General features: G+C 53.0%; 8 protein-coding genes across 8 annotated transcripts; 4 read left to right on the top strand and 4 right to left on the bottom strand.

Moving 5' to 3' along the window:
* Nucleotides 1-685: 685 nt before the first annotated feature.
* A1O3_01234 (uncharacterized protein) lies at nucleotides 686-2942 on the bottom strand (the record flags this gene model as incomplete). The annotated part of the gene is made up of 3 exons (XM_007731382.1): nucleotides 686-1381; nucleotides 1433-2793; nucleotides 2855-2942. 3 exons carry the CDS (start codon nucleotides 2940-2942, stop codon nucleotides 686-688), a joined length of 2145 nt encoding a protein of 714 aa, XP_007729572.1.
* A 1747-nt stretch (nucleotides 2943-4689) lies between these two features.
* Nucleotides 4690-5634, top strand: A1O3_01233 (uncharacterized protein; the record flags this gene model as incomplete). The annotated part of the gene is made up of 2 exons (XM_007731381.1): nucleotides 4690-5119; nucleotides 5264-5634. The coding sequence occupies 2 exons, from the start codon at nucleotides 4690-4692 to the stop codon at nucleotides 5632-5634; spliced, it is 801 nt and encodes a 266-aa protein (XP_007729571.1).
* A 780-nt stretch (nucleotides 5635-6414) lies between these two features.
* A1O3_01232 (uncharacterized protein) lies at nucleotides 6415-8008 on the bottom strand (the record flags this gene model as incomplete). The annotated part of the gene is made up of 2 exons (XM_007731380.1): nucleotides 6415-6627; nucleotides 6686-8008. 2 exons carry the CDS (start codon nucleotides 8006-8008, stop codon nucleotides 6415-6417), a joined length of 1536 nt encoding a protein of 511 aa, XP_007729570.1.
* Nucleotides 8009-10094: 2086 nt separating this feature from the next.
* Nucleotides 10095-11722, bottom strand: A1O3_01231 (cytochrome P450 oxidoreductase; the record flags this gene model as incomplete). Its single annotated transcript, XM_007731379.1, has 2 exons — nucleotides 10095-10283; nucleotides 10346-11722. 2 exons carry the CDS (start codon nucleotides 11720-11722, stop codon nucleotides 10095-10097), a joined length of 1566 nt encoding a protein of 521 aa, XP_007729569.1.
* A 1515-nt stretch (nucleotides 11723-13237) lies between these two features.
* On the top strand, nucleotides 13238-14358 carry A1O3_01230 (uncharacterized protein; the record flags this gene model as incomplete). The annotated part of the gene is made up of 2 exons (XM_007731378.1): nucleotides 13238-14133; nucleotides 14226-14358. 2 exons carry the CDS (start codon nucleotides 13238-13240, stop codon nucleotides 14356-14358), a joined length of 1029 nt encoding a protein of 342 aa, XP_007729568.1.
* Nucleotides 14359-14916: 558 nt separating this feature from the next.
* A1O3_01229 (uncharacterized protein) lies at nucleotides 14917-16739 on the bottom strand (the record flags this gene model as incomplete). Its single annotated transcript, XM_007731377.1, has 3 exons — nucleotides 14917-15538; nucleotides 15634-16505; nucleotides 16602-16739. The coding sequence occupies 3 exons, from the start codon at nucleotides 16737-16739 to the stop codon at nucleotides 14917-14919; spliced, it is 1632 nt and encodes a 543-aa protein (XP_007729567.1).
* Nucleotides 16740-18045: 1306 nt separating this feature from the next.
* Nucleotides 18046-20110, top strand: A1O3_01228 (uncharacterized protein; the record flags this gene model as incomplete). Its single annotated transcript, XM_007731376.1, has 7 exons — nucleotides 18046-18481; nucleotides 18548-18660; nucleotides 18714-18937; nucleotides 19029-19297; nucleotides 19366-19541; nucleotides 19649-19931; nucleotides 19998-20110. 7 exons carry the CDS (start codon nucleotides 18046-18048, stop codon nucleotides 20108-20110), a joined length of 1614 nt encoding a protein of 537 aa, XP_007729566.1.
* Nucleotides 20111-20495: 385 nt separating this feature from the next.
* Nucleotides 20496-21851, top strand: A1O3_01227 (uncharacterized protein; the record flags this gene model as incomplete). The annotated part of the gene is made up of 1 exon (XM_007731375.1): nucleotides 20496-21851. The coding sequence occupies one exon, from the start codon at nucleotides 20496-20498 to the stop codon at nucleotides 21849-21851; it is 1356 nt and encodes a 451-aa protein (XP_007729565.1).
* Between the last annotated feature and the right edge of the window lie 298 nt (nucleotides 21852-22149).

Below are 22149 nucleotides of genomic sequence, written 5' to 3'. Positions count from 1 at the left end.
AGACGGCCTGGGTTGACCATGTCGACGAAAGGCGTGAAAAAAAGTGAGTCACCCCGAACAATTTTAATATAATATCGAACAATGACTAAATGGGGACCCGGTACGCCAGCTTACGTGCTCAACCCGGAGAAAACAGAATGCCATGTCCTCGCTCCCGGTTGCCATGTGTGGAGAATATTACACATATGTAGATACAATGTACTTTGCGATCCACCATCCACACATCCACCTGCGCCCTTCGAGTGCATGCACAACGCAAAAATAAGGACACGGACTGACTGACTACCTAGGTACCTAGGCACGGTGTAGTCCGTACAGAGTATAGTCCTTATCGGTCACTGGCCATATTTTCCCCTTTACGCGCCTTCCGGTCAACATGGTCGCCATTTCTAATTGTGCCATCTCTGGCATCGGATGAGGACATACACAGAACACAGAACACAGTCCAATATCTACCGCCATGATTATTCAGCCAGATGGTCTACCCCGGCCCATGTCCCCGAATTCCCCGTACAAGAGTCAGAACTGAGTTAAATGGCCATCGACGTGGTGTTCGCTTGCATTACTATCGTTTTGGTGGTTGCTATGCTGTACAAATCTAGCAGCCCTTGGCTCGAATTCGTCTATCGTGATTTTGGCCGTGAGACAGAGGCCCCAATTCTCCGATCGAATGACCAATTGGCCTTCAATCTACCTTGACCCCCCCATATATCCGCCGGATGAACATGTACGCCGTCAGGAAGCCAATCGTCCCCGTCGCCAGTGAATACACCGTACACGCAAGCGCGCTGTAGCTGAAAAACAGGAGGCTGCTGACAAACCCTTCAATATGCAGTCGGGTCGCATAATACCACATCGAATAGACAAAGATCCAAAACCCAGACGCTCCTCCCACAAAAAAGGACTGCCACCACCAGTGGTAGTTCTCGGCACAGAGTTGTATGTATGTCGTGATGATTACCGTCTCGGCGATGGTGATGGAGAGCAAAGTCGAAATTATGCTCAAGAAGCCAAAGACATAGTAGTAAGATGATTTATCAAGGTAGAGCGACTTGAACACGAAGATGAGTTCGATGAAGAGAACCGCAAAAGAGATCAGACCGGCTCCCAAGGCAAGGGTAATTTGATGTTTCGTATACCACACCTGCGGCGGAATCTGTCGAGGTGTGGGATTCGTTCGAGTCGGATGTTCCCAAGCTGTTGATCTGTAGAAGCCGATATACGAACCGAGGTGAACCAGCGGAAGCTGGATAAGAAGCCAGAGACAGGCCAATCCCACCAGGGTCCAGAAGGGAAGGGCAGTCGAGGATGCTTGCGCCCAGGTGAACAGATTTAGCACAAAGACAAGGGTGAAGAGTAAGCCGGGGAAAAGTAGGGCAGTCTAGAACCGAGTTAGCTCTACCCACGCTTGGCCACATCCACCCGCACTTACCATCATCGTGTTCTTGCGCCAGTTCTGGCCCCCAAAGGTTTTGTAAACTCGCGCAGAGAGATATCCCGAGAACCCGCCTGCCAACACAAAGAGCCCGACGCCGACATTCCAGAATCCTCCTCGCCAACTGGGATTCAAGATGCCGGCGCAACTGAGCGACAGGAGGCCGACGATCATGAAAACAAGTTGCATCCCAGAACCGATCAGAGGAGCCAGAAGTCCACCATATGGTGGTGGCCTGAACACATCACCGTGCAGAAGCTTCCATCCACTGACTTCTTCCAGCGGCTCTTCATCGGACAAGAGCTCTTCCTCAGGGCCCGCCTCAGACCCTTTTTCAAGGATACCGCTGCCGGTCTTCTTCTTCTCTGCTCGCTTGGTAATGCGTAGCCGAGCCTCTTCTAGCACACCGTCGCCTCGACCTCTGACGTCTCCTTGCATGGTCCGCCCCCAAATCACGATGCAGACCGCGCCCAAGATGCCGGAAATAATCAGCGAGTTGACAATGGCTAGCCAGTGGGTGGGCGAGCTCTCAGTCTGATCGCTGAAGTAGAGATCCCATCGATTGGCCCATTCGATATCGTTGGTTTCTCGAAAGTAGACTGAATAGGTATATGGAATGGTCATGGTGGCATCGTCATCCACATCATCAGTGGGCTCGGCTGGGACGTAGGACGAGTCTGCGTATTGTTCCCTCAATTTGCTGCTGTTCGTGGGAATGTAAAGAGCAAGGGAGTCTTGCTCTCCCGACACGTCGAGTGGACATCCGGTTTCGTTGCGGTGCCCTCCGCTGATGCTCTTCGGGTAGACTTCAAATCCTACAATGACCTTACCCCCATTATCTCCGGATTTACCGGGAGCCTTCCGCCAGCGAACGACCAGGGTATGATGGTTATATAGGTAGTATCGCTCTTTTCCCGTGGCCACGTCGAAATCCTTATACCCCATCTTGAACCCGGTAGAGTAGTACTTCCGACTTCGGTCCACGGTGACGAACGAGGTAGCTCCAGGGAGGTTGTCAAGGATCCATTCTGCGAGAAAATCGCCTTCGATCAGCGATTGCGCCCATTTCATCTCTTCCCGGCCGATGACTCGGTCGCACAGGTATTGACAATCAAGGTCTTGACCCATGTTGACTTCCAGATCCGACGTCTTGATTCTGTCGCCTCTCAAGACTTCTCCCAGGTTGAGAGGTAGGCTGTGGCCACTGGCGAAGGACGAGCCATGATGCTTGTGGCCGGTGGGAGGGCAGACGAACGGGAGGTCGAAGTAAGCATACTGGAGCTGACTGGTGTCGGAATAGACCTTGTTCACGAGAAGGGGGATGTTCTCATCGTCTCGATAGCTCCGTATTGAATAACCTGCCACTGGTTAGACCTCGTGCATTGCGGGATATTGGGTCAAAGAAAGCCGCCGGCATACCAGGGATGTAGAAGGCATGTGAGAAGCAGGCGAAGAGCAGAACCACCCGGCTCAACCAGGAGGTGGAGAGCCGGATGTCAGGGGACATTGTGTCGTTCAGAATTCAAAAGCGAGGGAAATCGGCACCAAGGGCCGGGAGACAGTGCAAGAAGTAAAGCCAAAGGGAAGAACAGCCGCAGTGAGACCAAAGGGTGGAAAGAATCAGATAATCATCTGGAGAAGCAGATGCGCAGTCCTGGTGGCAGTATGTACAGTAGGAGCCGCGAGAAGCATGCGTGATAAGCCGTGACTTGCGTCGATTCTTTCGACTACCACAGGACTAGACCTGATCCACGCGACTGGGCGAGACGGTTGATGATAGGTGGTACAGGAGGTAGGGGGACCTAGGTAGACACCTGGGTATGCTTAGGAGGCACCCATGTAGGCACCTAGTCCTAAGGCAGTAATAGCCTAGTAATTATTATTTCCGGGCCTGAGGAGCCTGTCAACCTTCTCGATGCTACTGTGGACTGGACTATGGGGCCTTTGCCTGTCAGGTATCTTTCACGCTTCTACTTCTGCGATCTATCGGTACATACAAGTATCTCCTACTACGCGTAATACCGCACGTTACCTGGGTACGGAGTACTTCTACGAGAGCAGTGTGATATACCACTGGCAGTCATGATCAGGATGCCCCTGTCAACCCTCGTCAACTACTAGCACATAAGTCTATTGCGCAGCCAAGCAATTTTGGGGCTGCCTGCAGTCCGGAAGGACCCTGGAGGTACCGTCCGTACCACTCCGTACGGAGTACAGGGGCACGAATCTCGCCCAAGAACAGTAGCAGGCGGTCTAGCTCGTCCAGCATGAAATATTATTACCTTAAAGGTATAGTACTCCGTACAGTGGCATGTAAAACCGGTTTAAAATACGCCATAACGTTATGACTCCTGACTTTCTGACTTCTGACTGTCGGTCCAGCACAAAAAAACAGTTTTATACTGAAGCAAAGATGACAAAATCAACTATAAATTGCACTACCTTAGGAGGTAGGTACCTAAGGTAGGTAGGTATTGTTATTTCAGTATTTTTGTTCTTCAACCTTACGTACAGAGTGTAGTACAGTCCAAGACCATGTTCCGGACAGTCTGAAACATGCCTGCAGACTTGGTCTCATACCTCGTGTAACCTCCTATCGCTACCATCAATTTATTGTCCCGTCCAGTCCGGTTGCTTTGTGGTACTTCCTCTTCAGACAACATGTTCTGCACGGAGTAAGGATGTCTTAGGTACAGTACAGTACCTTAGCGACATGTAGGTACCCAGAGGTAGGTACCTAGGTACCTTAAGTACTCCTATAATTAGGTACCCATCTTTCGCGAATTACAGCGATTTGCCGTATTCTTGTCCTCGAGCAGGGATGCTACTGTACTATAGAGCCTGAGCCCCTTGAAACTTCATCTTCTGGACTCAAGGCTGAGGAACATCAAGAATCAAACCGTGGACAGCTATCAATCAGTCATTCAATCATGGAGGTCCAAAGGCATGTGCTCGGCCCGACCCTTTGACTTGTCTTCATGCTTCCGACCTCTCTCCCGCAGTCCCCGACCCGAACATCGTCACCGACGTCCCCTCTATTATGGGTGATGGGACAAGGGGAGGTTGTCCGACTATGGATATCTATCTAATATCTGCATGTGTACTCTCGATTTTCGGGGTCTCTCTTTGCATAAAGCCACCGTCATTCAGTTCTATCCCAAACTCTTCAAGCTGCCTCACTGACGCCCATACTCCTAACACAACCAAATCTCTTCCCAAAAGGGGGAAGACCAACCCAAACCAAACCAGAAAAAATGCCATTCGCCAACATCAACGGCCACTCCCTACTTTACACGGACATCGCACCTAGCGGAAATCAAGAACCAAAACTCACCTTGATCCTCATCCATGGCCTGGGCTCGACACAGAACTACTTCTTCCCCATCTTCCCCTATCTGGCGGCGTACCGGTGCATCGTCTTCGACAACTACGGCGCTGGCCGCTCCAAGTATGACGGTGGGGAGACCTCGATCCCCTCGATCGGGAAAGACGTCCTGGGCCTGCTGGACCATCTCGGTGTCCATAATGCTGTCGTGATAGGCTACTCCATGGGCGCCATCGTCCCAACCTATCTTGCAGCGACCTCGCCCGACAGAGTGGTGGCAGGAGTATGCATTGGTCCGGTCCATCCCAGCGAAGGTATCGCCAACGTGTTCAAGCAACGTATTGCTACGGTTAGAGAAGGTAAGACCAAAGAGAAGACAGGACCCCCTTGATTACCAGTCTTGTTTTTCTTCTTTTCCGCTCAAATCCCATTGTCCTCTTTGCTTTGCTTTTCTTTTCTTCTCTTCTTCAGAAGTTTCCATAATGACTTTTCCACTAAACAAGGTGGCATCGAAACCATGGCCAATACGATTCCCAATGCCGCAACGGGAAGCAAAGCCACCGCCACCCAAAAGGGTTTTATCCGGGAGATGATCATGGGGCAAACCCCCAAGGGATACATCGCAAACTGTAGGGCTATCGAGACGGCACATCCGCCGGAATATGCAAAGGTCCAATGCCCTGTCCTGATCATCGCCGGTGATCAAGATAAGAGTGCGCCGCTGGCCGGATGCAAGGAGATTTTCAGCAGTTTAGGCACCCATGAGAAGAACAAACGGTTGGAAGTCCTGCATGGCGTAGGTCATTGGCACTGTGTCGAAGCACCAGATGAGGTCGGTCCTCTGGTACGTGATTTCTGCCGTCAGCTCATATGATGGCGCGGGAAGATAGTGCAGGGCTTAGGCAAAAGTCACCCTTGAATAGGGCACGAATGATGGACGATCTCGACCCAACCACTACTGTTGGCCGGGTGAATAGAATACAATGTTGGTAAAGATGGCCAATGTTGTACTTCCCCGCTTTGTTTGCTCTGCGTAATTTCTCACACACCAAAGTGTACCGTTCCCGCAATGTTATACGACCGAATCCGACCTGTTTTCTGCATCAAAGTCGACTGCGCTCCCTCATTCCTGTCTGTTCGAGGAATCTCGGCGGAGGTCGGTGGACTGTACATCCGTACATCTCACAACAAAAGACTATACGCTTGCTCGCTTCCATGTTCTGCCCACGCCCTTGGATCCCACAAAGCCAAATGCATGCCCGCAATATGCCAATTGCCCCTCAACTGAAAGAAACAAAGGAAACAGGAGCTTGGTGGAGTTGGGTATCTCAATCTGCGAGTCTGCCGGTGGCGGGCACACTCTGAGAGACCCGTCAGAATTCTGGTTAGTTAAGAGGCACTCAATCAGCCTTCCCCGTGCTATTAAACTCGATTGTTTATTTTGAAGCCCACCCTTTTATCCCCCTTTTCCCGGGTCTGGCACTCTATGCGCTGAGAGGTCCAGTCGAACTCCGGCGAATTTCCCCGCATCGAGAGCATTAGAGAAAGGACGCCTCGCTAGAAATGCCAACAGACTTTTGGTTGATATGCCGTTTCTAATAGGAACATAAGAAGCGAAGATGTCCACTCAAACGTGGGGCGATAAATGTTCGGCTCAGAGAGCCACGTCCAATACCAGGCTCACGTCTTGCACTTGTGGCCCTGCCAAATCTTCGAGGACCGGGATCAGATCGAGCAACTCATTGTCGTGGGCATCCGAAAACCATGAACTTATTGGAACCGCATGTTGCGGATGGAAGATGTACGACGTCGGCGAGTTGTCGATGATGATCACTTCTTTCAGATCCCGTCCAACTTGTGATAAGTCCTGATTTGCACATTAGCGGCGACTTCCATCAAACTCTTGTCTGCAGCGGCGGCCTTACCTTCACATAGTTTCCTTGGTGATTATAGCAGCTCTCCCGGAACAGTCGGTGGTGCACCACATGGTGGATATCTAGCTGGTCCAGCAATGGATCACCATATTTGGAAACTGAGGCTGTAAAGACGACCACTTCGTACAGTTCGCCAACCCGTTTCATAAAGGCGTCCACGCCTGGCCTTTTAATGACGTATACGTTGTGGTACTGGCCTTCAATCTCGACCGGAATCGTAAAGTCTGCCTGGTTGAGGATCTTGAAGCTGCTGTGTACCAACGTTTCATCAAGATCAAGAACCAAACACTTCCTTCCCTTCAGGTGAGGGTCAACTGGTGGCAGGAGCCATGAGTGCTTTTCGAGCGCCGCTTCTGGGATAGGTGGAAATTCCTTGGTGGATATCTGCTCCTGGCGTTTCTCCAAGGGTGGCGGTGGAGGCAGAGACACTTGAGGTTGTTGCTCTGCAGGTTGAGGGGGCTCGTCTACGGGTTCATCGTCGACACTTGGCACTGCAGGAGGGGCATCATCCATCTCGACATCACTGTTTCTGTTGTTCTCCTTTCCATGCTTTTGGGCGTCTATGGGGGTGTCTTGTTTGAAAGGCGTTGCCACCGTCACACTTGGTTCTGGTTTGGCAGACGATTCGGGTGCAGTGGCAGTTGTGGTCTGTAGTTGGTCTTGACCGCGGCCAGGAACTGCACCATGGTCCTCGGGATTCAACTCAGCTGTGGGAGATCCCGCACCGTTGCCACTTGCCACGGGCTCTCGTGATATTCTTGGTCTGGCATCGTCATTCGCCCTTTTCTCGGGATGCGCAGCCTTCTCTTCTTCAGCCCCTCGACCCTCCAAAGACGGCTCGGCCGCGGGCGTCCTGCCTTCCAGTGGTTTCTCGTTTTCGACGACTTCACTCTGTTCCGGTGGCCTGGATGTTCTCTGCGGTGTAGGCTGTATTTTGACTTTCTTCGCGGAGACGTCAGGATCGTCCGACTTTGTATCATCAGGCAGTTGGTGTGGTAAACAACAGTTCAAAATGGCAAGAAAGCCGCTCCGAGGCTTCTTCTCGTTTCTGGGAGCGCCAGACTGTGCCGGGGGAGGCACTGGCTCCTTGGGGTCGTCAGCAGCCCGAGCAGGCTTAGCTGACTTCCTGCTGCTACGGCTGGCATTCCTACTTCTGCTCAGGAGGCTTCGTTTAGAGCCGCGCCTGGGAGCCGGGGGCTGTTCATTCGGTATGGTCGGTACAGGCGTGGTAGTAGACGTGGTCTCGGACGGTCTCTGGTGAGAAGATGTCCGAGAAGGTATCTTGACGAGCGAAGGCTTGGGCTTCTCTGTCATCGTTTCATCGCTTTGGGGTGCTTCGCTCAAGGGGGCTGTGGTTGAGTTGATCGAGGTATCGGCCGGGTCGAGGTCTCGTGGGGGGGTGCCTAGGGTGGAAGATGTTAGGAACGAGCGTGCGCCATCGCGGCAAAGGTCGATAGACAGTTCGACACGAGAAAGGGTCGGACCATACCTGATGAGGGCTGAGCGGCAGCGCTGCCACTCATGTGGGGCGAGTGGTGGCCGACAAAGACCTATTCTCTCTGTCGTGCGCGCAGCGAGATAGAACAGACAGCTTGAAATACATTCAAACTTATCAAGGCCAGCGCTCAGAATGCTTGATGGAGACGGATTGGATGCAGTCGCAAACGAGCGGGAGTCGACCAGGCGGCTGCACGAGGGGGGGAGGGAGGATGACTAGACAGCAGAAGGGTGTGGCTGGTCGAGTGTAGGTCCGCAGGCACAAGCGATCGCTGATTAGTCTGGTGATTCAGATCGGGGATAAATGGAAGAGCGCATGGGCGTCGCAGGACAAGGCGATTTGAAGATGAGCTGCCAGTGATACAGTGTTACTCGAGGCACAGGTGATGGAAGAAGAATTGAAGTGGTAACATGAAGTCAGGCAGGTTCTGTACAGCGGCAATCGGGCTTCGAGATCAGCAAGCAAGGAAAGCGGAAACTGGAAGAGGCGTAGGTGCAAGTCGCAGTCTGCCATCTGCCAGTGATGAGCCGTGGACTGCTGAGGGTGGGCGGGCGACAGACGGGTGACCCTGCTGTTCTGGGGCCTCGCTGAGCCTCTGTCCAGTAGCAGGTCCGTCTGGGGCCTAGGGCCTGCGGGCTACGGCCTATGGGCTGTAACGGGCAGCAGTAGTAGCCGCTCGCTCTTGGACTCGAGTACTGTACATACCTAATTACAGGACCTACAGGACCTACAGTACCTGACCTAGGTAGTACCTAAGGTATCTAGGTTGGAGTACGCAGGAAACTGATACAGTATCAGTACGACCCTCCATCATCAATCCATGCTCTGCTATCCTGTACCTAGGCACCTAGTACTCGTATCGGCACCAGAGCTGTGTTTCTGCATTCCTCCTGGCCGCATCTGCTGTTCGAATGCCTCTGGCGCCATTCCTCCTTTCCCTCGGCTGTCTACACCTCGCTTCTCCGTCTTCTGCCACACACCCATTAGCCCATCCATCCTCTGACGGCTCCACCAAGCGGCCGAACGATTCTAGGGCTCCTGAGGCTTCATGATACCCGGTCGGGGCTAGCCATTAGCTGAGCTATCGAGCTACTGGTGAGCGCTCGGGCGGAAATTGGGCACCGGCATGTGGAATTCCCACTTTGCTAGACCCGCGAATCGCGCTCTCTGGATGCTGAAGGCAGCCCGGTGTGGCTCTACACTGTGAACGGTGGACACAGTAGAGAAACAAAGAGGCTAGAGCTGTGGCGTACTGTATTCGCCGTCCACGGTCTGATCAAACGTCGGCATCATTTTCGGTCCCCTGTCAATCGCTCGGCCGCCAACCTGAACCACTGCCCACACCATCAACCTTTAGTGTGTGATGGATACCGATTCTCTTGTTGCTTAGCCGCCGCCACACCCTGATTCTTCCTTCGCGTTCACAAGGTAAATCTTGTTGAGATCAAACGAGTTCGGCAATAATGACACGGTCAGGCTGGACAGGAGGGGGAATTCGATGGAGCCTTTTCCCATGAGTCAAGCGATTCGCTGCAGCAAACAAGGAAAAGGCAATCCAGTATCCGGACTACGGTATGGAGTATGTGGCTAGGTGTCTGGAATACGAATGTCAACCACATGGCGCCAATTGGGAACGCAGACCCTGGTCAAACCAGCAACGCTTTTGGCCTTATCTCTGAAGGGGTTATTGGTCCATTTGCTGATTACAGCGTTCAGGATCCTGTCCACATTGGTCAATGAACCTCGGTGACATCAACACCTTTCGCCCAAGTTCATTCTGGAAACACTGACAAAGCTTTTGACTGACGCAGAGATGGCAGTGAAGATGTCCAACTTGGCCTCGTTCAATGTGAGAAAACCGAATCTGTCAAAGACACGGATATGTCCAAAAACTGTGTCTTTCTATTCATTCCGCAGCTTGACTTTGACTTGAAAATCGGTCGGTTTTACGAACCAGTTGTTGTCAGTGTTCCATGGTCTTTCAGCATGCTCGAGTTCAAAGTCGAACCTTCTGACGATCTGGGGAATCAACTTGGACATCTCCAAGAAAGAAATATGGCGACCGATGCATGTCCTCGACCCCAACCCAAACTAGCAGGATTGTCAGCCGTGAACAGGAAGGCATTCATATTGTTTGCGGCCTCGAGACTTACTGGCATGTAGTACGCCTCCATGCGCTTCAACCTCTCGCCACCTTGTTCCTCATTGTCAATCCACCTTTCCGGCCGGAACTCTTTGGCATCTGGACCGAAAACGACTTCGTTATAATGAGCACACCAGGTGTTGACCCCGACAATGCTGCCTTCGGGGAAAAATTGACCGCAGAGCTCGACACCTCCACGAGGTACAACTCTCCACAAGGGCAAGCCAGTCGCGGGGTGCACCCGGAGAGCCTCCTTCATGACAGCCTGCAAATATGGCATCTCTTGACTCTCCTTGAACGACACATTCGGGTTGCTGCACCGGCCTTGGTCGTCGAATTCCTTGATCTCCTGTTGGAGCTTTCGTATCTTGGCCGGATGCTTCAGGAGGTTGTACAAGATCGATGAAAGGCTGACGGCGGTGGTATCAGAGCCTGCAATAATGTTTGACAAGCCCATCATGAAGACGTGATACGGTGTTACTCTCTCGGGATCCTCCTTATTGGCCACCACAAGCTTTTCCAGGAAGTCCATGGGGGATTTTTCGTTTCTCTGCCCTGCTTTCTGCACATCTTTGCCGGTCTTGGTCTCTTTTTCCCTCTGTCGGATTCGCTCTCCTACAAACTTCATCAGATACGTTCGACCTGTGGCACCGCCCAAGCCAAGACGATTTGAGATGCGGAAGATGAGAGGGTGCCAACGAGCATAGATGCCTGCTAGGGTTCCATATTTTAACACTCCGTGCAGTGCCCTCAGCAATCCAGCAATATCCTCACCCTTGTCCAGGAAGCCGAATCGTTGGGAGTAAGTAATATCGCCGATGACATCAAAAGCGTAACACTGAAGCCAATGTGCCATGTCAATGGTATCTCCATGGGCTGCGAACCCAGCCAGTCTTTTGCAGAAAATCTCGGCACACTCGTCGACATATCCTTCGTAATTCACCAGGCTTGACATGGAGTACATTGCCTGGAATCGTTTCCTCGTCTCAGCATGTCTCTTCATATCTCTCTCTGGAAACAGCGACCAGCGGCTGGGATCTGGATGCTTCCATGCATCGTACCAGTCCGACTTGGGGAACTTGGAGCCAACGCTGTAGACCTTCTTGACGATCTCAGGGGAGTCGATACTGTACATATCAGACGCCACGCGGACGACGGGGCCATACTTTCGGTGCAGCGCCAGATTGTCATGTTCCCAATGGCCGCGGCTGACTTTCCAGAAGTAATAGACCCTTCCAAAGCGAGCAAAGAATGGACCCGGTACGGAGCGGAGCGGAGAGGTGAGAGACATGTACAGAAACAGCAGGACCCGGGCTGTGCAGAGGAGGCCAACGAGCCACAAAGCGTATCTGAGCAGCATCGACGATTGAGAGGCGTGGTCAACCATGATGGTGCATTCAATCAGTGAGGCACCACTGCCCACTGTCAGCTTAGCGATCAAGGGCCAAGAGGTGACTTGAAAGGAGGGAGGTCGAGCAAAGCAGATAGTTAGGACTGATGTATCTTTCAATGCGTCTCAATACGGGGATGATCCTTGAGAAATCTCCAAAATCTCCAGTCTCCACTTGCTGTTTGTTGTCAGGCGGCACCGGGAACATTCAGATCCCCCGCAGAGGCTGAAGCCGAAACCGAAGCCGAAGCCTCAAAGCCGGGCGACTAAAAGCTCTTTGCTGGGGTCATAAATGCGACCTTCCTTCCACAGTCGCCAATGGTCTCCAGCCTTGCCTCGGATCGCTCCCAGCTTGGGTGTTGGGGTCAGATTGCCGTGTCACAAATACAACGTTCGGGCTGGAAAAGGTGGCCGGATGACTGAGTCATCACTTAGATGCTTGGGTGCGATGCCATGTGCAACAAGATAGAACATGTGCGGGTTCTGGTTTGATATGTACTCGTACCTGAGGTACTAATCTGTGTAAGGTTGGCTCCCCATCTGATTGCATCGGTCGACAATGACGACGTACAGACCAGCGCCGGAGACAGACTGGGTTGATGTATAATATACTGTAATTATATGCATCATTAGATACAGATACCTCAGGTAAAGTAGGTTGGATACTGTACCTTTTATCCATAGTACGGAGTACTCTGCACTGTGACTCCGTACCTAGAGATACCTGAGGTAGGCACTCGGTACTGACCCAGACCAGGTATCCGTATTACATGCCGTCAGTTTCTACCAGGTACACCGTAAGAGTGCCCGATGTTCCCGGAGAGTGTTGAGGTAAGAACTATACAGATACTCTGTACTGTCAGGTAACACTGGCTTGTATCCCGATATACGAATACATGTTTATTCCTGGTGCTGACAGGCTTGGATATTTACCCTCCAGCTTCCTTTTGTACTTATTTAATTAGTTGAATTGGTCCAGCACAGCATTCATCTTATCTATTATCACAGCAGTTACTCCGCATGTGCGACTGAACATGAACCGGGGGCTACATAAAATGAACCGGCCCGGCTTGGGCCCTCAACCGGGCCTGAACTTCGTTCGACAGCACCGACGAGCACTGAGAGCCTAGAGGTGAGGCTTTTTCAGTCAAGCAGAACCCGAAATAATATATGGTAGGACAGGCAGCTTTCACGAACCTTCTCCCTCCCGATCTGCAACCTACCTCCTACCTGGACGAGATCCTTACTAGGACATAAGCATAAGTCGTGGTGTGGCCAGTCTGATCTGCGCTTCCATCTCCTTCCACTCTCGGCGATTCTGGCCTCCTTGTAACCAGCACTACCAGAGGATTCAAGGTCCTGGTCGACCGGGCCCGACATATCGTCGCGTCTCTTGTCCGTCGGATTGAATCTACTCTTCCGTGCCCTCGCCTGGCCCGCACCTCCGGCCCGTTGCTAGGCAGGCATAGGCATCATCGAGCCGGACACGCACGCGCGGGAGAGCGAAGAACCATGGGCGGACTCCACCTCCCCTTCCACCTCCAGAAACCGCTCGCCGAGCCGCACAGCAGCTTCTCCGACAAGACCATTGTGGTGACGGGCGCCAATTCGGGGCTTGGGTTCGAAGCCGCCGCCAAGTTCGCGGCGCTGGGTGCGAAACGTGTCATCCTCGCCGTGCGCGACGTCTCCAAAGGCGAACAGGCCAAAGAAGCCATTAAATCACGCACGGGCACAGGCACGGGCGCGGGCACAACGGACGTCCTCGAGGTGTGGCAGCTCGACATGAACTCGTACTCCGGCATCCGAGCCTTCGCGACCCGTGCCTCGTCAGATCTCGATCGTCTCGACATTGCTGTGCTCAACGCGGGTGTTTTCATGACCGGCTACGAGACGTCCAGCTACGGCTGGGAGGAGACGATGCAAGTCAACGTGCTGTCGACGGCGTTGTTGGCCCTCCATCTCCTTCCCAAGCTGAAAGAGACTGCTCGACAAGGCGGTGGCGGCGGTTCATCTCCGGTGCTGGAATTTGTCTCTTCCAGACGGCACGAGAAGGTCGTCCTGCCTGAGGCAGCTCTGAACACCGGCACCGTCTTCGAGACCTTCGACCAGGCTGCGAACTACAACTCAAGCAAGCAATACCAGGCGTCGAAATTCTTCCTGATGTGCGTGATGCGAAAGTTGGCCGGGCTGGTCGAGTCCGATGTGCTCATCACCGCAGTCTGCCCCGGTTTCTGCCAGTCGAATCTCAGTCGAGGCCACCAAGGGTTCTTTGCGGATCTAGTCCGAGCGGTGCTCAACGCTTTGGTTCTGCGCACCTCGGAACAAGGATCCAGGGCACTGGTGTCCGGTGCAGCCGTCGGACCGGAGGGCCATGGACGGCTATGGTACGACGACGGAGTTCACGACTTGTAAGAGACTCTCCTCTCCTCTCCGCCGTCCCCCCATCACCTATTACCTATCATGTCTCCATTGCAACCCAGGCTGGCTGACAATCGTGCAGGCTGCATCCACTGCTTTCGCCCGATAACGGCCAGCCGGCTGTGGACAAGGTGTGGGATGAACTTCTGGCTGCTTTGGAGAAAGACGTACCCGAGACAAAGCAGTTGCTTGCGGAGCTGACGCGTCTTTCGTGATTTCATTTCCACCGAGGGCGGGACTGCTTACGAAGGATCCCGGGCGCCACAGGCTGGCGATGAGGTACGAACGTTTCTCTTCAGGCAAGTGCAGGTGCCTGATCATGTTTCCTGCCGAGAAAAGACTTCAATTCCACCACGTTCAAGCTGGGCCGGGAATTCTGCGCCGCGCTGTGCCGAACTTCTTGGAGTCTCGCTATGAGGCTTAGGTCACCCGCACCATGACAATGATGCCTCCATCTAGGCGAGTCGTCCAGTGTCCTCGATATAATGTATAGCTACGGTGGGTTCTGACAGACTGGGTTTCAACGGAATACGACTAAGCTCCATAAGACTAATTCCAATTCCAATCATATCCTAAGATCCGCTCAATATCAATATCAATATCAATATCAATATCACTGCATGCCCACAGCGACTCACGACTCGTCGCCGTCACAGACAAACTGAGTAGGCCCGCTAGAAAGAACCGAGCGACCCTGGTGTAGTAAGTAGTACAATATGTACTACTCGTAGCGGACGACGGGCCCAAGGCAGTAAGTAGTAAGTAGGAACTACTCACTCATGCTTCACCACCTGGGTAGCGACATATCGCCAGTATCGATCGGCACATATGGTGCGGAAGTACTTGCCCCTCCAGACCATCAACAAGAAGGTACAGCCGAAAGCGCAAGACAAGATGGAGACGGCAATGAAGGTATTCTGCAAGCCCTGGCGAGCGATCCACGGGGTGATGGCGTAATTGAAGCCGAAGGACATGCTATTCCGGCACAAGATGACCGAGACGATGGACTCGCCGGCAATCTCCTTGAACGAGTCCACGTTGTAGGCGATGGCGTAGCTGCCACCGGCCACGTTGCAATAGCCATTGAGGATGGAGCCGAGAAGGAGCACGGCCCAATGGAGCTTGTGTGCGGCGCCGATGCCCCAGAGAATCAGTCCGACCGGCATCAGGACGCAGTAGAGGACGAGACCCCAGAGTCGTTGCTCGGGCTCACGAAGGCCGTCGGCGCGTCGGGCCAGCTTCAACGTGTACCAGTCTGATACTGGTCCGGTGAGAGCGCCGGCGATCAGGGTCCCGATCAGTGGTGCGACGTAGCTCAGCCCGACCATGGCAGGAGAGAAATTGTAAGGGTCGGAGGAAAGAATGACGGACGTGGTCGCATTGTAGACGTTATACCTGTGGTAGTAGGGGTCAGCTCAGCCGCAGACAAGGCCGAGTACGAGTATGTACGGAGTACACTCGGAGGGGAGGCATCAGTCAGTCCCACTTACCATGACAATGATGTGCCGTACATGAAGCCGGCCCACATGACATTTGGAAATTGAAAGAAGATGAGGATCGGCCGGTACATCATGCTGAGGAATTGTGAGGTAGATATCCCACTGTATGTCCACAGAGACATCTTATCCCAGAATGTCTTGAGCTTGTAGGGGGAAGAGGAGGTGATGGTGGAATTAACGGGAAGCGTCGAGGCTGGTGCTGCCGAGTCTGGAGCAGGACCTTTCCCGGTAAACACCTGCTCCTCTTCTACCGGCGAAGACAGTTCGTCTACCCTCTCTGCTTCGACGGTGGAGCGAGTGAAGAGGGTCTCTTCTTGGAAGAAGAATGACAGCACCAAGTTGGCGCCGAGTAAGATGGCAGCCCAATGCTGAACCCAATGCCAGCCATAGGCGTCGTTCATGAACCCGGCGATCAGCGGAGCAATGAAGTTGCTTCCGCAGAGGATCATCATATAGATTCCAATATAGCCGCCTCTTTCGTGGGCGAAGAAAATGTCCGGGATGCAAATCTCCGGCAGCACTTCGACCGGGGCACAGGCAAAGCCATAGAGACAGCGAGCAGCGGCCCAGGGCCCATACGAGTCAATCCAGGCCGTCCATTCGGTGATGGCCACGCAGAAGACCAGGCTGAGCAGGATCACAGGTCGTCTTCCAAACGTCAACGCGAGCGGTTGCCAGATCAAATTGGTCCAGCCTGCCAGGAGGAATAAATAGCCTGTCCCGTTGTTGAGCTGAGCGATGGTGATCCCCGTGTCCTCTGAGATTGGCGTGAAGACCGAGTACACCGATGTCCCCCCGACGCCGGTGGTGAAGACATAGAAGAGCACAAGAGAGAGGTTCAGCATCTTGCGTGCCTTAGTCCACTAGATCGTCACTTCGGGGTCAGCATGGTCTTGTTTGGACTGGGCCCGACGAAAGCTGAAGTCATGTGCTGGAGATGCCACGCTATGTTTACTCACGTTGAGAGGGTCATCTGGATGGTCGGACGGCTTAGGCACCAGAATCTTCTCGTCGGCTTGATGAGCATGTAAATGGAGGAGATGCACGGTTCCGGGTGGCAGAACGTCCTCCCGATGCATAGCAATCGTTTCGGCCATGGTGTCGAAGGGTCAAATCAACAACAAGACGGGTTGGTCTGATCGGATCTGATCTGGCTCACCTCTCTCAGAGGTCTCCTCTCGAATGCATTTGTAGCTGTCTGACACCTTATATGTTTTCCCCATCACCACAGGCGGACTTGTGAATGTGCCTGATGATCAGAGCCCCGGCCATCCACCGGCTCGACGGTCAACGTCAGGTATGGCCAGCATTGGGATACCAGTTGATCACCTTCCTGTCAGGGAAGGGAATCAACCCTCGGCCGCAACAAGTTCAGGGTCAGCGGTTAGGAAATGAGCGACACCGCTGTCGTTCTTATCAGAAATGGAGCAGGAATGGAGACCACCGCGCAGCCTTAAGCCCACTAACGGCCAAGAGCATCTGAGATGCTTATCTTGTAAAGTCAGAGCTGTACTCCGTAGATGTCAAACTAGTACAGTATGCCATAGACGTCGGCGCCCATATTGATAATTGGTTCCCAGGTGTATACAGGGTTCAGAGTACTCCATACTCCGTACTGTACGTGGGAAGAGCCGAAACCCACCTCATGGTGGCCGCCTTATCTCGTAGATTCGTTGCCCATTCGAGTAGATGGAGAAGCGCGGACTTGGACGAGCTGGGGACTGCCTCACGGGTCAAGCCAGCTCGATCCGTGAGGCCTCAGGATAGTAAGGAAGTAGCTGGGTGTTGCCATTGGTGAGAGACAAGTATGTACAAGACATATCAATCAGCTTCGTGATAGCTTACAGCTTACCGAGTGGGACAAGATCAAGCAATATGTCAGTGCTCCTCGTCCCTCCCCACAGGATTAGGACCCAAGTGTCTCCCCAACTGTATCCGACTATCCGTACATGCTAGTACTAAGTAATTACATGCATACTACATAATATGGCAGTCCACTTCCCCGATAACGAACGTTGAACCCTCATTCCTCTCACAGGCACCTAACAGGTCCAATAGATTGCTTTCCTATTCAGGCTGTCAAAACAACACTTTCTTGCAGGGTCGATCCGAAGGAGGCCGATAACGCTATACTGCTGGATCCGGAGGCATTTCTATGGAGTACTCTACCAACAGCTATCAGTTGATTGCTTTCTACGTCCGGTAAGTCATCTGTCAGGCTGTCTCCGAGCTGCTGCTGTGCTTTCGGGGTCTTGGGTCGTGTCTGGGCGTTATAAACTGCCTTCTGCTGGATCAGCAGCTCTCGATCTTAGTCCTCTACATACTCTGTTCAATGTGTGGGAGCCAAGCTGAACAGGATATATAAAAGGCTCACACAGGGACATCTTGACAAAGTACCTTCAAATGGCAGTGTCTTACGAAGAGACTGGACGCCAGAAGCGGGCACAGCAAGCCGCCTCGATACCTCAAGAATGGCGGCTGAGAGAGATACCACCCGTCACTGACGTTGTCAATGCATTGGATTTCATTCGCAAATCCGCCTTGCTCTCACCGAAAGAGCTCGAGATCACCGAAACGACCGATGCGGATGTTCTGCTCGAGAAGTTGGCCAGCAAAAAGCTATCGGCTGTGGATGTGATCACAGCGTTTTCAAAGAGGGCTGCTCTAGCTCACCAACTCACGACATGTTGTACCGAAATGTTCTTCGACGAGGCACTGGAGACTGCGAAAGCACTTGATGAGCACCTCGAGAAGACTGGCAGGACCATTGGGCCCCTTCATGGCCTTCCCGTCTCGATCAAGGATCAATTCGATGTCAAAGGCGTCGATAGCTCTATAGGTATCTTCCCCTGTCTGGTACCTGCTTGACAATCGACTCGAGGCTGAATTCCGCCACCCGCCACAGGATGGGTTGGATTGACTGGGAAACCATCGGCTGGAGACAGCTACCCAGCACGCATCTTTCGTCAACTTGGAGCAGTACTCTACGTCAAATCAAATATCCCCCAGTCAATGATGGTGCGTGTTTTGATCATCACCACTCGACTTGGCCGAGAACTGATGTCAAGTAGATGTCGGACTCTTACAACCACGTATTTGGCCAGTGCGTGAACCCATTGAACAGAAACCTCATCTCTGGAGGGAGTTCTGGTGGAGAGGGTTCCTTGGTCAGTGCAAGAGCCAGCATCCTAGGTCTCGGAAGTGACATTGGCGGATCCATCAGAATCCCAGCTGGTCTTTGTGGCTTATACGGACTGAATCCGACGTTCGGGAGGCAGCCTTATCAGCCGAAAGGGTGAGATGATGCGAAACCTACCCCTACCCCAACCCCTACCCCTACCCTAGAGAACGGACGACCTTATTCGCTTTCTGACACGGCTTTCTAGGACACGGCAAGACATTGTAAGACCGGTGGCTGGACCATTGGCAAGTAGTCTGTCGACCGTCGAGACATACATGTCGGCCCTTGCTTCTGCGAAGCCCTGGGAGCGGGATCCCCATATAGTGCCCGTCCCATGGCGGACAGAATTATGCACATCTGCCGGCAAGCTGAGGATTGGCTATGTGATTGATGATGGCTTTGTCAAGGTCCAACCTCCGGCTGCTCGAGCCGTCCGGGAAGTGGTCGAGCGACTACGAGCGGCGGGTCATGACGGTCAGCGAAAGCGAGATCCCAACTCGCAGAGGCCCGCGATCCCTCATGCTGATGCTAACAACCGGCAGTATTGGAATGGGATGCTAGCTCCCACGCCCACTGCTACCAGCTCTGGGAAAAGGCCATCCTCTCGGACGGCGGCGAGGCCTGTCGCAAACTCTGCGAGCTGAGCGGCGAACCCCTGGTCCAGGGCATGCTGGTCGGCACCGAAAAGGATCTGCTGACTTCCACTCAACTCCATCAGGTGAGGAACCCAGCGCGCGTTGCACTCTTTCTCTGACTTACCCACTCACTACTCGTTGATATTCCTCCTCATCTATTCCTGATACTAAACCATCCCCCTCCTTGTAGCTCAACCTCGACAAGTTCGAATACGAACGTGTTTACCTCGAGCGTTGGGCCGACGCCAACCTGGACGCACTGATCATGCCTGTGACGCCGTGGGTTGGCTACAAACCGTGGACGTGGGTCAAGAGCCATCAATACGTGGGATACACTTCGATCTGGAATTTCGTCAATTACGCGGCGCTCACCATTCCTGTCACCACGGTCGACGTGGACAAGGATCAGCCGGATCACGAGTGGTTGACGCACAAGCCGAGGAATCCATCGGATGAATTTAACTGGAAACAATGTAAGTCGATTCCCGCGTCGCTGGACAGCCGTGTGGATATGGGGTTGACGTGATTCCTTACTGCAGACGATCCTGAGCTGGTCAAGGGCATGCCGGTCGGCGTTCAAGTTGTAGGAGGCAAATTCGGAGACGAGAAAGCCATTGCAGTGGCCAAGGTCATTCAGGAATTGCTGAAATGATCATGTTTCAATCGCTCTCCCAAGATCAAGCGCACATTGGACGTCCATCTGGTCAACTGATATACATGCTTGCGGGTTTCCATAGTGCAGCAGGCTTCCTTTATCTAACAATCGGGGGTGTCTTGCTTCTTCTCCTCAATCCCTCTTGGATGTCAGTGTATCCATCCAGCACGATATGTGCATCGACTGAGTTGGACTTACTGTACACGTACATGTACATATCATATGCCACTCCTTATCTCGAACGTTCATCTGTCAACGCTTCCATTGGCTCGACTTTATCTAAGAGTCCCACCTATTCCCCCATTTCCCAATGTCCTTAAGTATACCCACCACCCCGGACCACCCCATATCTCTCTGCCTGGTAGAGGAAAGTAATCGATTCATGGCCTCAGAGACCTTTCGTCTCAAAGGCAAACCTCGCGGGGTTCGACGGGACCGGGATTGTCTGACTTGCAAACGTCGACAGGTCAAGTGTGACCTCAACCGACCGGGCTGCGAGATATGTAAAGATGCCGGTCTGAAATGTCAAGGGTATCGAGTGACTGTCAAATGGGTTGATGATGGAAAGCAACAAAGAGGAGCGCCTCGTCCTAGTAAACGAAGTAGGAGAACCACCACCACCACCACCACCACAACAACCATCACAGCGTCCTCCGACACGACATCACCGCGCTCTTCAGTGGATGACGTGGACATTCAGTCAATCAACTGGACAACCGACATCTCGAGCGCTCTCCAATACTTTGCAGCCAAGCTCGATCTGGGACGTTGTCAATCTGCACTCTCCCCAACGTCTGCTCCCTCGCCAAACACAGACGACATGTCCGATATCTGGAAGTTTGCCTGGAAGCGCACGGCGTCGCATGTCGGCCGCCCTGACAAGAATGTGAACGACGACGACGACCCTCAGTTTCTGCATCTCGCCGCACTGAGTGCCTTGAGCCGGATGGTTCGAGCAGGGCACATCTTTGCCATCTTCGGTATCACCACTTTCGCTTTTCTCGACGTCCGCGAAGGTCCATTCGGGGATTGGGGCCGCCATCTGCAAGGCGCACGTGCCTTGCTCAACATTCACTGTGGCAATCTCGCCGAATTCACCCAAGTGTGTGACTCCACCCCGGGCTTGCAGCAGGCCGTATCTCTCCTGAATTGGTACGATGTCATGGGATCGGTCGTCCATCAAGATAGACAACTGGTCTTCGACGCCTTCCACCGCGAGTATATGGACGACTCTTTGTTCGAGCTCACAGGGTGCGAGAGGGAAACCTTTCAGCTCTACATCAACGTCGTGCATCGACGGGAACCGCATTCATTTGATATGGAAAAATTATATCACCTCACCGTGATCCAGCTCCTCAAGCTCCAAACCCAGCACGACGACCAGGACTCCTCCCAGCAGTCTCTCATTCGGGACGCTTGGCGCTTAGGCGCGGTCCTGGCCTGCGTAGGACGATCGGCATTTTCTTCAGAATGTCTTCTCATCGTCACCATGGTTATCGACAAGCTTTGCACCATCATCTCGACCATTCGCCAAAACAACGAAGCCTATCTCCACCTCGCCTTGCCCGTGTATCTCATAGGGGTCCATGGCACAAAGGATAAACACCAAGCGCAAGTCAAGCTGTATTGGAGCTTTTTCAATTGCAGAAAGGTTCCTGAGTATCCCCACGCGCAGGAGTTGTGTGATCACGAGAGAGAGAGGGAGAAGAATAGGAGGAGTAAGGAGGCTCTGTCGTAACGGTAGTTGGGCGACGGTAGTCGTATTGGCGATAAATGCTTGAATGCCCTCTTACCATTTAATAACATCCAAAAGGGGTGGGACTTACAGACCAGGGGGGTCATCATCTAACCAGAGATCTGAGACCACAATCTATTTGATTCGGCTGGCATTACAGAGTAATATGAAGCTGAAGCTGAAGCTGAAAGCTATCCATGGACGATGAGACGCGGGTGCAGCTCTGGGGGTGACACGGCTAAGGCGGCATCATCCTCGTCCCAAAAGAGAGGCTCAGGCTCCCATGGTGTGATGCTGCTGC

Source organism: Capronia epimyces (assembly GCF_000585565.1).
Source record: "Capronia epimyces CBS 606.96 chromosome Unknown aczIQ-supercont1.1, whole genome shotgun sequence".
NCBI lineage: Eukaryota > Fungi > Ascomycota > Eurotiomycetes > Chaetothyriales > Herpotrichiellaceae > Capronia > Capronia epimyces.
Note: the sequence above shows the minus strand (reverse complement) of the source record. Positions and strands in the feature narration are given on the sequence as shown.